The sequence below is a fragment of the Mobula hypostoma genome, chromosome 20, assembly GCF_963921235.1.
Source record: "Mobula hypostoma chromosome 20, sMobHyp1.1, whole genome shotgun sequence".
Taxonomy (NCBI): Eukaryota; Metazoa; Chordata; class Chondrichthyes; order Myliobatiformes; family Myliobatidae; genus Mobula; species Mobula hypostoma.
In genome coordinates this window covers 8,617,223-8,632,854 of record NC_086116.1, presented here as the reverse complement: position 1 = coordinate 8,632,854, position 15,632 = coordinate 8,617,223, and the positions used below count along the sequence as shown (strand labels likewise).

Sequence of the window (15,632 nt, the reverse complement as noted above, 5' to 3'; positions counted from 1 at the left end):
TATTAATGTATTTTCATCCTTCTGCATTAATGGATTTAATGTGATTAAATGCTCCTGAGGCATTCCACTAATTTATAAAGAGAGAAGATAGAATGTGCAGAAGGAGTGACATTAGGTAACTGAAGAGGCAAGTCTTTAACGGTACTGAAGAGGTGGGGAGAGAGGATGGGGCAGGGTTGGCGATATAGCAGCTTCTGGCTTGAACAATGAGGGACAGCTGCCAGTGGTAGGGAGGAGCAAGGACACTGACGTTTGAATGTCTGTGTTCACTGCACATACACACCGACGTCACACAGGCTGGCAACTAATCCCTCTGAAGTTATGATTCATTATAAATAATAAGCAGCCTTGGCTGGGTCAGAGTTGTCGATCTCAACACTGCAAGAATGGCAGGGATTTAAGGAATAGACTTGTCACCACCCAGCGAAGGAAATTAATTTTATTTCTTACTCGTGTCATCCGTGTCTCAAGGAGAAAGAATAATCCCGTCAGTGCTGATTCTTACACAGGCTCTGAGACTCTTCATCCTGGCTCAGTTATTTCAAAGCAGTAACACGGAAAACATTGCCTGGTTTACCCAGAGGTCAGGGAGAGAGCTGGGGACATGGTGTGAGAACGTGAACCACAGGCTCTGCCTAACACCAGGTCCCAGGCACTTGGGGCCAGACTGGATTGGCATGTCTCTAGCTGCCACTAACTGCAGTTTGGAAGAAAGCCCTCTGACAAAATTGCCCCAGGAACGGTGGCTGTTAGATTTGTTACATCATCATTTCTGTCCCAGCTTTTCTCCCAACTTCACACTTGTTAGTAACGGGCAACGTGTACGAGAACTTGAGGGATTTCCAGATTTGGCTGGTACCACAAAGGCCAGTAGTTTTTTGACAGTGGAGAGGAGAAAGTGAACATCCCCCTAAAGTGTGAACAGCCATCGTTTTTGGAAAAAAAACACATAGCTGCTTTGTTTAGGCTAAAGTGTTGCCTTTAGAGTTTAATGGTCAGGTTTCAGCACAGGGGAACTGTAAATTCCTGTACTGTGTTTCCTTTCTCTTATTAAGCACAACGCTGGCAACCTCATCTCAAACACAGATACAACTGATGTTTGTGGACAGCTACAAACATAAGTTGCATTGCAAAGCAATACGCTTGATTCTGTCCTGTGATTCAGAGATTGAAGTAGAGATTCTGGGAAGATATTGTGATTTGTCCGAATTTGGAAAACTGTCTTTTTGTGTTATTTGTGTGGTTGATGTGGACAATGGACACTTCAGATTTCTCAAAAAATCCAAACCCGGGTAGAGGATCATCCTGTATAGTGGAGGAAATCTAAGGCACCATCTTTCCCATTTACTGTATCAGATACCAGTGATTACTCTGTAGTTTCTTTCCTTAGTCAGCTTGCTCTGTTCCTAGTTCCAGAGTTCAGGTAGTGCCTTTCAAATGTAATTCACGTGACCTGATAATTGAAGCAATGGTGTGTTATGCTTACCCATCACACCAGCAAAACATAAGGCTGGTGATTCTAATGACTTGTGAGAACTCAAGTCTGCGTGTTGTTCAGCAACCTTGCACTCAAAGAGCTGACTGTGGACTTCAGAAAGGGTAAGACTATGGAACACAAACCAACCCTCACAGAGTGATTAGAAGTGGTGAGAGTGAGCATGTCCATATCTCCAAGGATCTAACCTGGTCCCAACATATCAATGCAGCTACTGTATAAAGAAGGCAAGACAGCAGCTAGCAGGAGTTCGAGGAGATTTGGCTTGTCACCTAAAACACTGGAAAATTTCTACTGATGTACCGTGGGGAGCATCTGACAGGCTGCATCGCTATCTGGTATGGAGTGGTGGGGGGTAGGTGCTACTGCACAGGATCAAAGTAAGCTGCAGAGAGTTGTAAACTTAGTCAACTCCATCACTGGCACAAGCCTCTGCAGTATCCAAGACACCTTAAAGGAGTGGTGCCTCAGAAAGGTGGCGTCCATCATTAAGGACCCCCACCACACAGGACATGCCCTCTTCTCATTGTTACAATCAGGAAGGAGGTATAGAAGCCTGAAGTCACACACTCAGCGATTCAGGAACAGCTTCTTCCCCTCTGCTATCCAACTTCTAAATGGACATTGAACCCGTGAACACTACCTCACTACCTTTTTTCAATTTCTGTTTTTGCACTAGTTACGAGGGGTGATTGATAAGTTTGTGGCCTAAGGTAAAAGGAATCAATTTTAGAAAACCTAGTACATTTATTTTTCAACTTAGTCCCCCCCTACATGTACACACTTAGTCCAGCGGTCGTGAAGCATACGGATTCCTTCCTTGTAGAAGTGGTCCACAGCAGGGGTGATTGATAAGTTCGTGGCCTAAGGTCGAAGGAGATGAGTTATTAACATCAAACTTTCTGCATTATCACTCAAAGAATTGAACTGCACGTGCACGTAACGAGAGCGTCTTGGACCTCCAGGTGGTCCACAGCAGGGATGATTGATAAGTTCGTGACCTTAGGTAGAAGGAGATGAGTTATATAGCTCTTGTTACATGCACGTGCAGTTCAACTCTGAGTGAAAATGCAGAAAGTTTGAATTTAATAACTCATCTCCTTCTACCTTAGGCCACAAACTTATCAATCACCCCTGCTGTGGACCACTTTCTGGAGGTCCAAGATGCCGACTTCTACAAAGAAGGGATCCGTATGCTCCACGACCACTGGACTAGGTGTGTAAATGTAGGAAAAATAAATGTGCAAGGTTTTCTAAAATTGACTCCTTCTACTTTAGATCACAAACTTATCAATCACCTCTTGTATTTTAACTACTTAATATACATACATATACTTTCTGTAATTCAGTTTTTTTCCCTATATTTATCTTGTATTGCATTGTACTACTGCCACAAAGTTAAGAAATTTCACAATATATGCTGGTGATATTAAAATTGATTCTGATTCTGTTTAAGTAACATAACCTATTCCTAAAACATGTGATCCCTATGTGATTCTAAACATGTCATCCCTATTTCCAGAAGGACCAAAAGCTAGAGGGACATGGGATGACCACGACAAGCACATTTCTCCTCTAATTCATACACTGCCCTGCCTTGGAAATGTATCACTGTCCTTTACTTGTCACAGGGTCTGAATAGTAGGATATTCTACTTAAAAGAATAACCAGGTGTTTGGCAATATTTGAAGGTGTGGTTCACTATCACATTCTTGGGAACAATTTGGAGTAAATGCAGGCTCCCACACCCAGGAGAGCAATAAGTAAAAAAGATTGTCTACTAGATGGTCAGTCAGACCTTGACAGAGGAAACAGAGAAGAGACAAGCAAACAAATGCTTGAATTGGGCAATGGCATCAACAAGCTACAAGTGAGAGAACAGCTGTACTACAGAAGTCAAATGAAGCACACCATTAGTATATTAGATGGTTCTGGGATGATTAAAAGAGTCTCACTAAAGTCAACTCATGATGGAGGTAAAAGCACCCATCTAATATATTCAGTTCAAATTGCTGAAAGGTTTCCCATTCTTTTCCAAAATCTATATCATAAAATTACATAGAATATACAATTCTTCAAACTACTTGTACTTCGCTTGAGCTTCTTCTCGTCCTTCTCACCTTTAGTCACAGCACAGAAATAAGCCATTTGACCCATCTAGTCCATGCTGTACTGTTTTTCTCCCACTGACCCGCACCTGGACCACAACCCTCCATACCCCTCCCATCCATGTACTTACCCAAACTTCTTTTAAATTTTGAAATCGAACCTGCTTCTAACATTTCCATTGGCAGCTCATTCCACACTCTCACCATCCCCTGTGAAGAAGATACCCCTCAGATTCCCTTAAGATATTTCAGCTTTCATTCTCAACTTATGGCCTCTGGTTGTAGTCCCATTCAACCTCAGTGGAAAAGGCCTGTTTGCATTTACCCTATCTATATCTTTCATAATTTTGTATAGCTCCATCAAATCTCCCCTTATCCTCCTGCACTCTTGGGAATAATGCCCTAACCTATTCAACCTTTCTCTTTAGCTCAAGTCAACAGCTCAGTCAGCACAATCCTCCCCTCGATTATGTCCAGCTCAGTTATTTTTCCAGCTTCCTTAAATGTTCAGTCTTCTTTAACATACTCTGTAAGAGTAAGCTACACATTTTTGTATTTTTCTGATAAATAATTTGGTTATGTCCCCTATCTGATCTTGGTTTTGTTAACTTCTATTTTTACTTCTTCCCATTCTCTGTCAATCCTCTGAAAGCATTTAATATTTGTATGGCTTCTGTTAGTTTGTTCCTTGACCTCTCTTTTCAAGAAAACATGTGACATGTATTCTTTATCCTTTTCCTGGTAGGAATAGCCTTTTTCTTTACCCACATTCTCATAAATAGTTCCCAATGGGAGCTCACCTCCAGCTTCAAACCTAGTGCAAATTTGCTGAATCCAAGTTAATATCCACTTCTAATGGTTGAATGACAATGACATGGTTCATATTCCGTATTTGCTTTCTTCGTGTCTAAAGAACAAAAGCAATTTCTACCCACCACCTGCCAACTCTTGCTCCACCCCTTCACTCTGTCTTTTTAAAGCAGATATATCCCCTCTTGTACCCATCCCCCTCCCCCCCCCACCCACCTTCTGATTCTGGCTTCTTCTCCCTTATTTTCCAGTCCTGACGAAGAGTCTCAGTCCAAAACATTGACTATCTATTCCCTTTTGGAGTTGCTGACTGAGCCGCCGAGTTCCTCCTACACTTTGTGTGTAGATCATCCCTTCCTTTCCAGTCCAGATGGAGGGCCTCGATCTGAAACTCCGAGCATCCATTTCCCTCCAGTGATGCTGCCTGACCAGCTGAGTTCCACCAGTGCTTCAGGTGTTGTTCCTTCTCCCATTATAACCCGTCGTGAGTCATGGAGCTTCTATTCCGGCAAAGAGCATACTGCTAATTGGTTGCATGAAATCTCAGAAAGGCCTGGTGAATTATCACAGACAAGAGAAAACCTGCAAATGCCGGAAATCCGAGCAACACACACAAAGTGCTGGAGGAACTCAGCAGGCAAGGCGGCATCAACGAAAAAGAGTACAGTCAGCATCTCGGGCCGAGCCCCTTCAGTAGGACTGGAGAGAAAAGAGCGGTAGATTTAAAAGGTGGGGGAGGGAAGGGGAGGAAGAAACACAGGTGGGGTGAAGTAAAGAGCTGGGAAGTTGATTGGTGAAAAAGATACAGGGCTGGAGAAGGGGGAATCTAATAGAAGAGGACAGAAGGCCATAGAAGAAAGAAAAGGTGGAAGAACACCAGAGAGAGGTGATGGGGAGGCTAGATTGTTATCTTTTGCACACTGGTTGTATGCCGTGTTGTTTCGGTCTTCCATTGAATCAATTATGGTTATTGAATTTATTCAGTATGCCCATAAGAAAATGAATTTCAGGGTTGTATATGGTGACATATATGTATTTTGATAATAAATTTACTTTGAACTTTGAACTTTATGGTATAACTTTATTATGGTTTAGATCACTTTTTTTCTCATCATTTGCCATTCTCCCCTCATTTTCACATATACCGATGTATAATGAAGGCTTTTAGAGATTCCTTTAAAACAACTATTTTGTCATTTTGTCTGATTGGAGCAACCTCACCTCATCATAAATTACTAAAATAAGCACATTTTCCATTTTGCAGGTCTCAACAGAATGATTGTAGCATAGAATCTGTATCTTCCAGGCAAAGTTGGAACTCAGGTGGTAAGATCCCCAGTTAGAATAAGTTCACATACATGAAAAAGTACTAACCATCCGATTCTCCACCCATATTAAAATCCACCATTGCGTGTCCAAATTTCCCGTCTTCTGGTCGTTTCTCGGACAAATGTTGAGCCAAATTTTCCATTGAAGTTTTCTCATGCACCTGTAAATCAGAAGCAACTGTTTATAACCAAAAGATCTCAGAGAAATTATTGAGACCCAAAATTCTTCTGTTGAGACTGAATTTTCTCTCCTCTTAGGTTTGCAGTAACTCATCTTGAAAACCAAAACAGGACAGGTAACATGAGTAGCTTTACCAAGGAAAACCCTATGCCCCATCTCCTGTTGCCCGGGAAATTGCATGGCTTGCTAAGAGTTAAGAGTCAAACTTTTTTTTTAGGAGATAAGGATGGCAGATATTAGTGAACCAGACCCAAGCATACAACAACCCTGTAGCTTGCCTTTAATATAGTCCCAACCTACAGTATACATGCATGTCAAACCAAGAACACAGGCAAGTGGGATTAGCATGAATGAGTTGGGCTGAAAGGCTGGATTCCATGTTCTATAGGTCAATAACTCTACAGAAATACTGTGCAGTGCAAAAAAGTTTGAAATTCAAGGGGAACTCTAATTGCTCCCAGTATTCATTTGATTTTCAATGCTTTCAATTCACAAACAAACCAGCAAAACGCCTTTTAATTTTTTTTGCTGGGTCTTATTTCTTAGCAAATGTTATCAATACAATCATCACAGTAAGTCCACAGAAATAACAAGCATGTGTTGAATCTCATTGCTCAAAGAGCTCTTTGATAACATTTAATCTTTACCTTGGTGCTTTAAACATCATGACTTCAAATGATAGTCAAAGATTCTGGGGGGATTTTGGTCAAGACATCGCTCTCTCTCTCTCTCTCTCTCTCTGTCTTTCTCTCTCGCTCTCTATCTCTCTCAACCTCTGCCTCTGTCTCCCCTTTTCCCTGCTCTCTCTCTCTCTCCCCCCTTCCCTCTTACCCCCTTCCTCTCTCTCTCCTTCCCTCTTCCCCCCCTTTTCTCTCTCCCTCTCCCTGTCTCTCTCAATGCAGTGTTATTAGATGACAAAACTAGGCCTTGATGTTCATGCTCACCAAAGCAGGCAAAAGCCAAAGAAGCAATATGCAGAAACTCTGTTCACAATATTAGCAGACCCCTCCCTGAAAACAGGCAGAAATACGAGTGCAGTAAAGCATTCCAAGGTGCTTCAGACCAGTTGACATTGAACCGTGAATAAAGATATTTGGACAAATGGCTAAGTTTGGAAACACCGAAGAAGGAGAGAAACAGAGGTTATGACCTTTACAGAGTAGTTTTCAGAGATGTAGAGTTGAAAGTACAGTTAACATTAATGGAGAATTGAAAACTCAGAAAACAAAAGGAGCCAAGCTAAGGAGCATTTCAAGAGAGATTAGCTTTGTTTGTCACTTGTGCATTGAAACATGCAGTGAAATGTATTGCTTCTGTCAAATCAAATCAGTGGGGATTGTGCTGAGGCAGGCCACAAGTATCACCATGCATCTGGTACCAACATAGCACCAACCTTAATCATACGTCTTTGGAATGTGGGAGGAGACCGGAGCATCCAGAAGAAACACTGTCACAGCGATAACATATATATTCCTTACAGGCAGTGGTGGGAATTGAACCCTGGCTGGTCAGTGATCACTGGCACTGTAAAGCGATTGCACGAACCAGTATGCTACCATGACACCCATTCATAAGCAGCGCTGTTTTTCATCTATTCAAAGGTTTGACACCTGGATTTAGTTCTCCATTAAAGTCAAAGAGGAATATTATAGGGCAGAGTATAAATCCAGTCATGTTATCCAATAAAAATACAGCCAAAGCCCCTTCATCAGAACTTTGATCCTTGACCTCAAACGTTAACTGTTTCACTTTCCACAGATGCTGCCTGACCTGCTGAGTTTTTTTTCCTAGCATTTGTATTTCAGATTTCCAGCATCTGCAAGAGTCCTTTTTCATTCTGTGCTATTAAGTAAACATTGACAGGGATCTCATGCATAACACACACTGTGTGAATCATGGTGGCATTTATCAGGGTCTGGTGAGGTAGTTCTGAAGTGTGATTGATATTATGGTGAGGGAAACACAGCAGGCAAGGTTCCATAAACTACAATGTAATAATGCCAGAATCTAGTTAGTGATATGGCCCAGAACACCTAGGATAGCCTTTCTGATCTTCACTGAAGTAGCTCCAGGGGATTATTATACATCCACCTCAAGGAGATTATGGCCTTGGTTTAAGGGCTCAGCCATAGGACAGCAGCTCCAAGCAGAGCACTACCCTGGGTCCTGATCTGGAGGACCTGGTTAGGATTTTGTGCAACACACACAAAAGTTGCTGGTGAACGCAGCAGGCCAGGCAGCATCTCTAGGAAGAGGTACTGTCGACGTGTCGAGCCGGGACCCTTCGTCAGGATTTTGCGCTTGTGTTGTTACTTCAACCCACTACTTTCTGAGAGAAAGTCCGAGCAACAGAGTCATAGCTGACATGGCTAACCAAATTCAAGGCAACAAAATGCCACTTTCACTTAAATCCTGCGACACTTAATCACCATTGGGTATTTACAGAAGCAATCACAGGCACTGGCTATGTGGCTGAAATTCAGATTCCAGCAGTGGCACTCTAATTATTTGTGAGTTCAATGGAATGAAGGGAAATTAACATTAATACCTGAGGAAAGAAAAATCCTGTTGCAGAATTGAAGCTTACACATGCTTTCAGATAACATGCTTTTAATGATCCCACCCTGCCAGATGGCAGGCAAATAAATGGAGAGACAAGAGCGATAAAAATAAATGTTTTCTTTTTTAATGGACAGTACAAAATGATCTGTGCATATTGCAAGGGGAAGTGACAAGTGCTGTCAGAACAGGGAAGATGATAAACATTTCATTAATATGCAGTTCATCGTGTTTTATTTATAAAGCCAGGTTATTTAAAAAAAACATAGATCTTTATAAGCATTATGTAGTGATTCTCAGAGTCCTTCCAGCTACTAGTCAAATGGAATTATGTTCTATCTAACAAAAAAAACTCACTCTTCTTTTACCAACTAGGGCCAGTATGGTAAATCTATTATGTTGCAAAAGATATTCTTCTCTAAACTAATTTGTAATAAAAGGGTTAAAAAAATTGACAGCAATTTATGGCTGCATCAATTATTCAAGCATGCCTTAATAATTTAAAATAACAGATACAGGTTGTCTTAAAATATTTATATGGGTCTACTTCTTTTAAAAAAAGAAATAAAGAAAATTTAGCCTTAAATTATCAATTGCATTCAGGCTATTAGCATTGTATTGATGTATAAATATCAAGGCAGACACAGAGGCAGACAGTAACTCAGAGGGAGGGAATAATTCAATATCTGATTTTATGTAGGCTGATTATATGCACAAATAGGGAACAGAGGAGCTTGCAAATTTGCAAAGTATCTTATCACAACTCTCAAGATACCTCAAAGTACTTACTCACAATTAATTACCTCATATGCAAACATGGCAATCAATTTGCAGTAAACAGCATTTTACAACTGGCAATGAGGTAGATCATCTGATAACCTATCTTAGAAATACTGATTGATAAATGCTGGACAGGACACAGGGCAAGATCCCTCCTTCTTTCATCTTTTATCTTGGAAGGTTAAGGAGATTTGGCAAGTCATCGAACACTAAGAGATTTCTACAGGTATATTGTTGAAAGTATCCTACCAGGTTGCATCGTACTCTAGTATATCAATTCAAAAGCACAGGAATTTAAGAAACTGCAAAGAATAGTGGATACAGTCCAGTACATCGTGGGTACGTCCCACTTCACCATTGGTAGTATCTACAGGAGGCATTGCCTCAAAAAAGCAACATCTGTCATCAAAGATTTCCACCATCTGGGCCATGCAGTCTTCTCACAGCTAGCATTGGGTAGGAGGTACAGAAGCCTGAAGTCCCACACCACCAGGTTCAAGAACAGCTAATTCCCATCAACCAACTGTCCTCCAACCAACCAGTACAAGCTTAATTACTACAATTTAGCACTATGACCACTTTGATCTTTTTGTACTAAAATGGACTTGTTGGTTTTTTTTGTTCTATTGGGTTCCATCTCATAAAAATGGTGCATAATTTATGTTTAATTTATATTTGTCTGGTGAATGTTGCTTATCTAATGGCATGTGCCTGTGATGCAGCTATAGGTTTTTCGTTGCACTTGTGCATTCATGTACTTGCACACTGATTGTTTGTCAATCTTTGTGTAGTTCATCACTGGTTCTGTTGTCTTTCTTTGTTCTACAAATACGTACTTCGATAGTAAATTTACGTTGAAATTTTCACTTTGAACTTTGTGCATATGACAACAAACTTGACTTTGAACTTTAGAATTTGAAAAGCAGTTTGAAAAATTATTTTGTTGGCGGTTACTTTAAAAGCCATTGTCTGGATGACTGTTGAATAGGAAAAGACACTGCCTGTCCTGTTTTGGCCAACTGAATTTCATGGTGAGCTGTGAATAGGTGTACATCCCTTATTCATATATTAAACTGGCTCCACTGCGTTTACACTAACTCATATAATAGCGAGCACCCACTTACACTAATCCCATTTTATTCTATCTTATTCTCCCCACATTTCCCTCAACTGCCCCTAAGTTCTACCACACACAAGTTCTTCAACACCAGGGGCAATCTGCAGTGGCCAGTTAGCCTGCCAATTTAGTCTGTAGAGATCTGGGCTTGTACTTAGTTGTACACCAACAGTTGTCACCAGTCCTTTAATTTTCCCCATGTAATGGCCAGGTCAACAATAACTTCAGACCTCAGTAACAATTGAACAAAGAAGTACTCAGAATTAAAAATGTTTAAAGATTTAATTTGAAAAGAATAATTAATGTTTAAATGGAACCATGAAATTGCATGAACAGCTTAGCAGTGAGCAGAGAATATTTACTTACTGACAATTTTAGATTTGAGATTTTGTTTTCTTACCTGAGTTTTTTTTCCGCAGTGTTTTTTAAAAAATGTGACCCTCCTAAAAACTTAGTCTGTATATGTGAATGAAAAGATTGAGTAAACATTAGGAGGGTTTACTCAGTCTGTTCATTCACATATACAGACTAAGTTTTAGGAGGGTCACCAGCTTAAACAAAGAGCATTAATTAATTTTCTGAAAATAAAACAAAATCTTAAAAAAGATCTATTGAAATATTTATAGCAGATGAGGTTGCACCTTGAGCAATCACAGAACATGGATTTGTGTCTACTTTCTGGAAGAAATCTAATATTACTGGATGTTGTGTCATAGCCCACCAGAAGATTCATTCACAACTTTGTTATCTACCACTGATCACCTGTATACCAGTATTCCAAACACTTGCGTATACGCTTCCACTCAAGATCTTGATTTTGACATTTTGTGACTGGGGCAACATGGGGAAAATGGTGCCAATGTCTCAGCAGCTTCTCTCTATCATAGAGTTACAGTGACCATAGGCACTGAAGCAGCTCACCAAGGGTTACTTGCAAGAAGGAATTCTTGGCCTTCACAGCCATCTGTGGCAATGAATTCCACAGATTCACCACCCTCCGGATAAAGGTCCTCCTCATCTCTGTCCTAAAGGGATGTCCTTGTATTCTGAGGCTGCACCTTCTGGTCCTGGACTACTCCACTATTGGAAACATACTCCCTACGTCCACTCTACCTAGGCCCTTCAATATTTGATAGGTTTCAGTGAGATCTCTCTCATTCCCGTCATACATTAACCCTTTCATTTCTGGGATAAAGTCGTGAACCTCCCCGGACCCTCTCCAATGCCAGCACATTCTTTCTTAGATAAGGGGCCCAAAACTGCTCACAATATTCCAAATTTGGTCTGACCAACACATTATACAGCCTCAGCATTACATCCTTTGGGCAGATTTACACAGATCACTGGAACTCTTTGCCTAATACCACTGAGAGGTAATCTTTACCTTATTTTCTGAAGCAGTTAAAGAAATCACCATTTACTCTAAGTAATTTATAAAGGGAACTGAATATTGATCTAGGTAGCACTGCATCTTGGGGACATATGAAAACACACACACACACACAATAATATTTGGCCTCATCATTCCTTCATCCAAATGAAACAAATGACTTCTATTAATGCTTATCACATATGTATAATTTGCACATCAGTAATTGAGAAGTCTACTAGCCTCATTATGGGTCACTTCCTTTACCACGCACATTACCTATATGGAAATAAAACACGTATGTGTCCCAAATTACGTACGTGAATTCTTCTATAATTAAGTATTTTAATTAAAATGCCAAGAGCCTTTCCCAACAATTTGCTAATTCCGGGTCAATCCCAACCCTATAATTTAACTTAGATGTGGCAGCCTTATGTAAATTGGTTATCGAACTAACGAGAAGGCAATCAGGATGTCATAATGATAGACTTTCAATCAACAGTGTGTTCCATTGTTAGAAACTCCGTGCACATCTTAACAGACCACATAACAGATAGATGTAACTTTCATCTTTCCTGCATTAAGACTTTGAATTATACAGAAGCCATTTTTGACAAGCTTTACAGAGGGTGCAGAGATTTACTGGGACGCTGCCTGGACTTAAGGACATAATTTCTGAAGTTGGGTTGAGTGAGCTGGGGCTTTTCTCTCTGGAGCGAAGGAGGTGACCGGACAGAGGTGTACAAGATGATGCGAGGCATAGAGGGGGAAGTCAGAGATATTTTTTACACAGAGAGTGATGAGTGTGTGGAATGCCCTGCCAGGGATAGTGGAAGAGGCAGAAACATTAGGGGCATTTAAGAAACTCTTAGATGGGCACATAGATGCGAAAAAAAAGGAGGGCTATGTCAGAGGGAAGGGTTAGATTGATCTTAGAGTACTTTAAAAGATCGGCACAGCATCATGGACTGAAAGGCCTGTACTGTGTTGTAATGCTCTACGCACTATGTTCTATAATATATTCTCGTTAAAGAATGCCCAAAGCGATTGCACACAAGTGAAACCTTACTAGCTTTTAATCCACCAAAAAGGAATCCATTCTTGCTACAATCAGCCCGAAAAGGAATCACTAATCCACTTATTGATGATACTGTATATCTCTCTAACTAATCCATGCATAATGATTCCCTCCATCCTGCACTAGAGATCAGGAAGAAAATCCACTTCAGTTCATTGTGCTAAAATGAAGGATTTGAGCCAATCTTATACTCCAGTTCACCTTATAGTGTGGGCTGAGGGAGTGTTATGTTGTTGAAAGAGGTATCCTTGCAATAGAGGTCCAGCTGGCCTGTGCAGTTAAATGATCTGTGGTGCTATTTCACTGAGAATCACTGGCCAGCACTTGCCTATGTCCCTGACTTAAACGTCTCTGAGCCAATATCAATGAGGAATGTATAACTAATATCTGGTACAGGTAGCATTTCTAAATTTTCAAGAAGCAAAAAAGTTGTTCAACAGCGAAAGATGCATGGAGGTTGCGGCAACATTATTAGTGTGGGTAGAGATTTAGTTAGAAAGTGAAAATAATGAGAATACTCAGTGGCTCTCTTGCATCTGGGCAGAGTGAGACACCACAGAATCCGTATTGTCACCAACAATTTACATGAATACTTCCGATGGAAAGACAAAATGTAATTTATCCAAGTTTGTTGATATTTTCAAACTGTTTGGCAAAATAAACTGTGAATAGAACATGGAGCAACAAAAGGATATGGACAGGTTAAGCGAGTGGGCGACAAACAAACTGTATCCACTATGTGGGTGAGCGGTAGAATCAAGGGTGAGTTGATGGGAATGTGGGGAGAATTAAAAAATGGTATTAATATAAGTGGGTGCCTGAAGGTTGGCATAAACTTGGTGGGCCAACTAGCTTTTTCAATGCTGTATGGCTCTGTGATTGTAAAATAAAGAAAATGGTGGGCTAGGACTCCCAGACAAAAAGGAGGCCTGCTGAGTAAAAAAAATCTTGTTTGTCTCTTCGATCTGGCTAATACTAGACAGAATCTGGCTTCATGCATCATATTCTTTAAAGAGTTGAGGAATATTTGTCCTATCCTTCTGAGGGCCTTGTATCTGATGGACTACCCCATTGCCTGAAACAACTGACCCTGAGAAAATATATCAGGGCTTGGCTGGCATTCAAACCGAATCCTCCGAGGGACTCATGTTAAGTTTGTTAGTATCATGTATAGTCAGATTTACTTTTATTGTGCATGGATGTGCACTGACTTAAATTAACCCCAAGTCACTGAGGGAATGTTTACGCGTGCTTTTAATTACAATCTGCTTGGCAGATCACAGGTCAGGTAAACAGTGGGCCAAAAATCCCAACGGTCCTGTTGGAATACACTGATTATTCATGGAGTATGTCAGGATGTTTATTTTCTTTTGCTGGGGGGGGGGAGAGTGTGGGAGGTGATGGAGGAGGGGGAAGGGGGAATCAATGTAGGTTTGCTCAGACCTGACACAAATCCCTCTAATATCAGGGAATTTGGATGAAGATGAGACTAAAAGTGAAGACCAAATCATACAGTTCAGGGCAGGTAGGAGAATAGAAAGTGACAATATTTATTACATATTGTGAATGAATTCCCATCATCTGACTAGTATCCATTATCTTTAACAAAGAAAGGCTTACAATTCTACAAAGCATTCTGAACCTCAGACATTAGAGAATTCCTTACAGCCAACAAAGTAGTATTGATGTGAAGCTATGGTCATAACGTCAGAAAGACAGCACTCAACATTTAGGAACAGATTCTTCCCCTCCACCATCAGACCTCTGAATGGACAATGAACCTATGAACACTACCTCACTATTTTTGCTCTCTTTAAGAACTACTTATTTCTCTGTATACTATATCTATCTATCTATAAATATATCTATCAGTTATTCTATCTATATCTATCTCCATATCTATCTGTCTGTCTGTCTGTCTCTCTCTCTCTCTCTCTCTCTCTCTCTCGAGAGAGATGGGGATAGATATAGATCTTTTAATTTTTTTTCTGACACTGATCAACAGAAAAAGACTCTTTTGTCTCAAGGTGAAAACAGATCTTTACAAAGTGATCTAAATTAATTACAAATATAAAACACAAAATAATTGATTTCAACACACACACAATGCTGGAGGAACTCAGCAGGTGTGGTAAACCATATATATGTTGTAACTGGGTTAACTGTCTGGACACGCCCCTCTGCTGACTGCCCCTGTGGCTCCTCCCACAGATTCCTGTATAAAGGTGATTTCACCTTGCCCCTCCCCCTCAGTCCAGGGGCAGACACTCAGCATGGAGGTCGTATGGTACAGCGAATAAAAGCCTTTCAGTATTTTACCCAACTTCAGTCCTTTGGAGTTATTGAAGGTGCTTCAGCAGGCCAGGCAGTATCTATGGAAAAGAGTACAGTCGATGTTTCTGGCCGAGACTCTTCATCAATAATTGATAGCATAAATATGACATAAACACCCTTTAATATGATACACCAAATCATCACTGGTACAGCTAATTGGGTTTAGAAGTTACATAATTAGTTAAATGGAGATCTGTTTTTGGAGACCTGTTTGCAGTCAAGGGGTTTCAACTGATTGTAGTGAAAATGCACCTGTGTCTGGAAGGTCCAACTGCTGGTGAGTCAGTGTCCTGTCAAAAACTACACCATGCAGACAAAAGAACACTCCAAGCAACTCCACAAAAAGGTTATTGAAAAGCACAAGTCGGGGATATGGATACAAGAAAATTTCCAAGTCACTGAATATCCCTTGGAGTACAATTAAGTCAATCGTCAAGAAATGGAAAGAATATGGCACAGCTGTAAATCTGCCT

General features: G+C 40.5%; 1 protein-coding gene across 17 annotated transcripts in view; it reads right to left on the bottom strand.

Annotated features, from left to right (window-relative positions):
* Positions 1 to 15,632, bottom strand: part of sox5 (SRY-box transcription factor 5) — a 396,739-nt gene that overhangs the window by 24,809 nt on the left and 356,298 nt on the right. For all 17 annotated transcript variants that reach the window (XM_063072335.1, XM_063072336.1, XM_063072334.1 and 14 more), the window contains one exon: positions 5,788 to 5,902. In XM_063072335.1, coding sequence (XP_062928405.1) covers positions 5,788 to 5,902 — 115 coding nt within the window. The remainder of the gene's footprint in view (positions 1 to 5,787; positions 5,903 to 15,632) is intronic.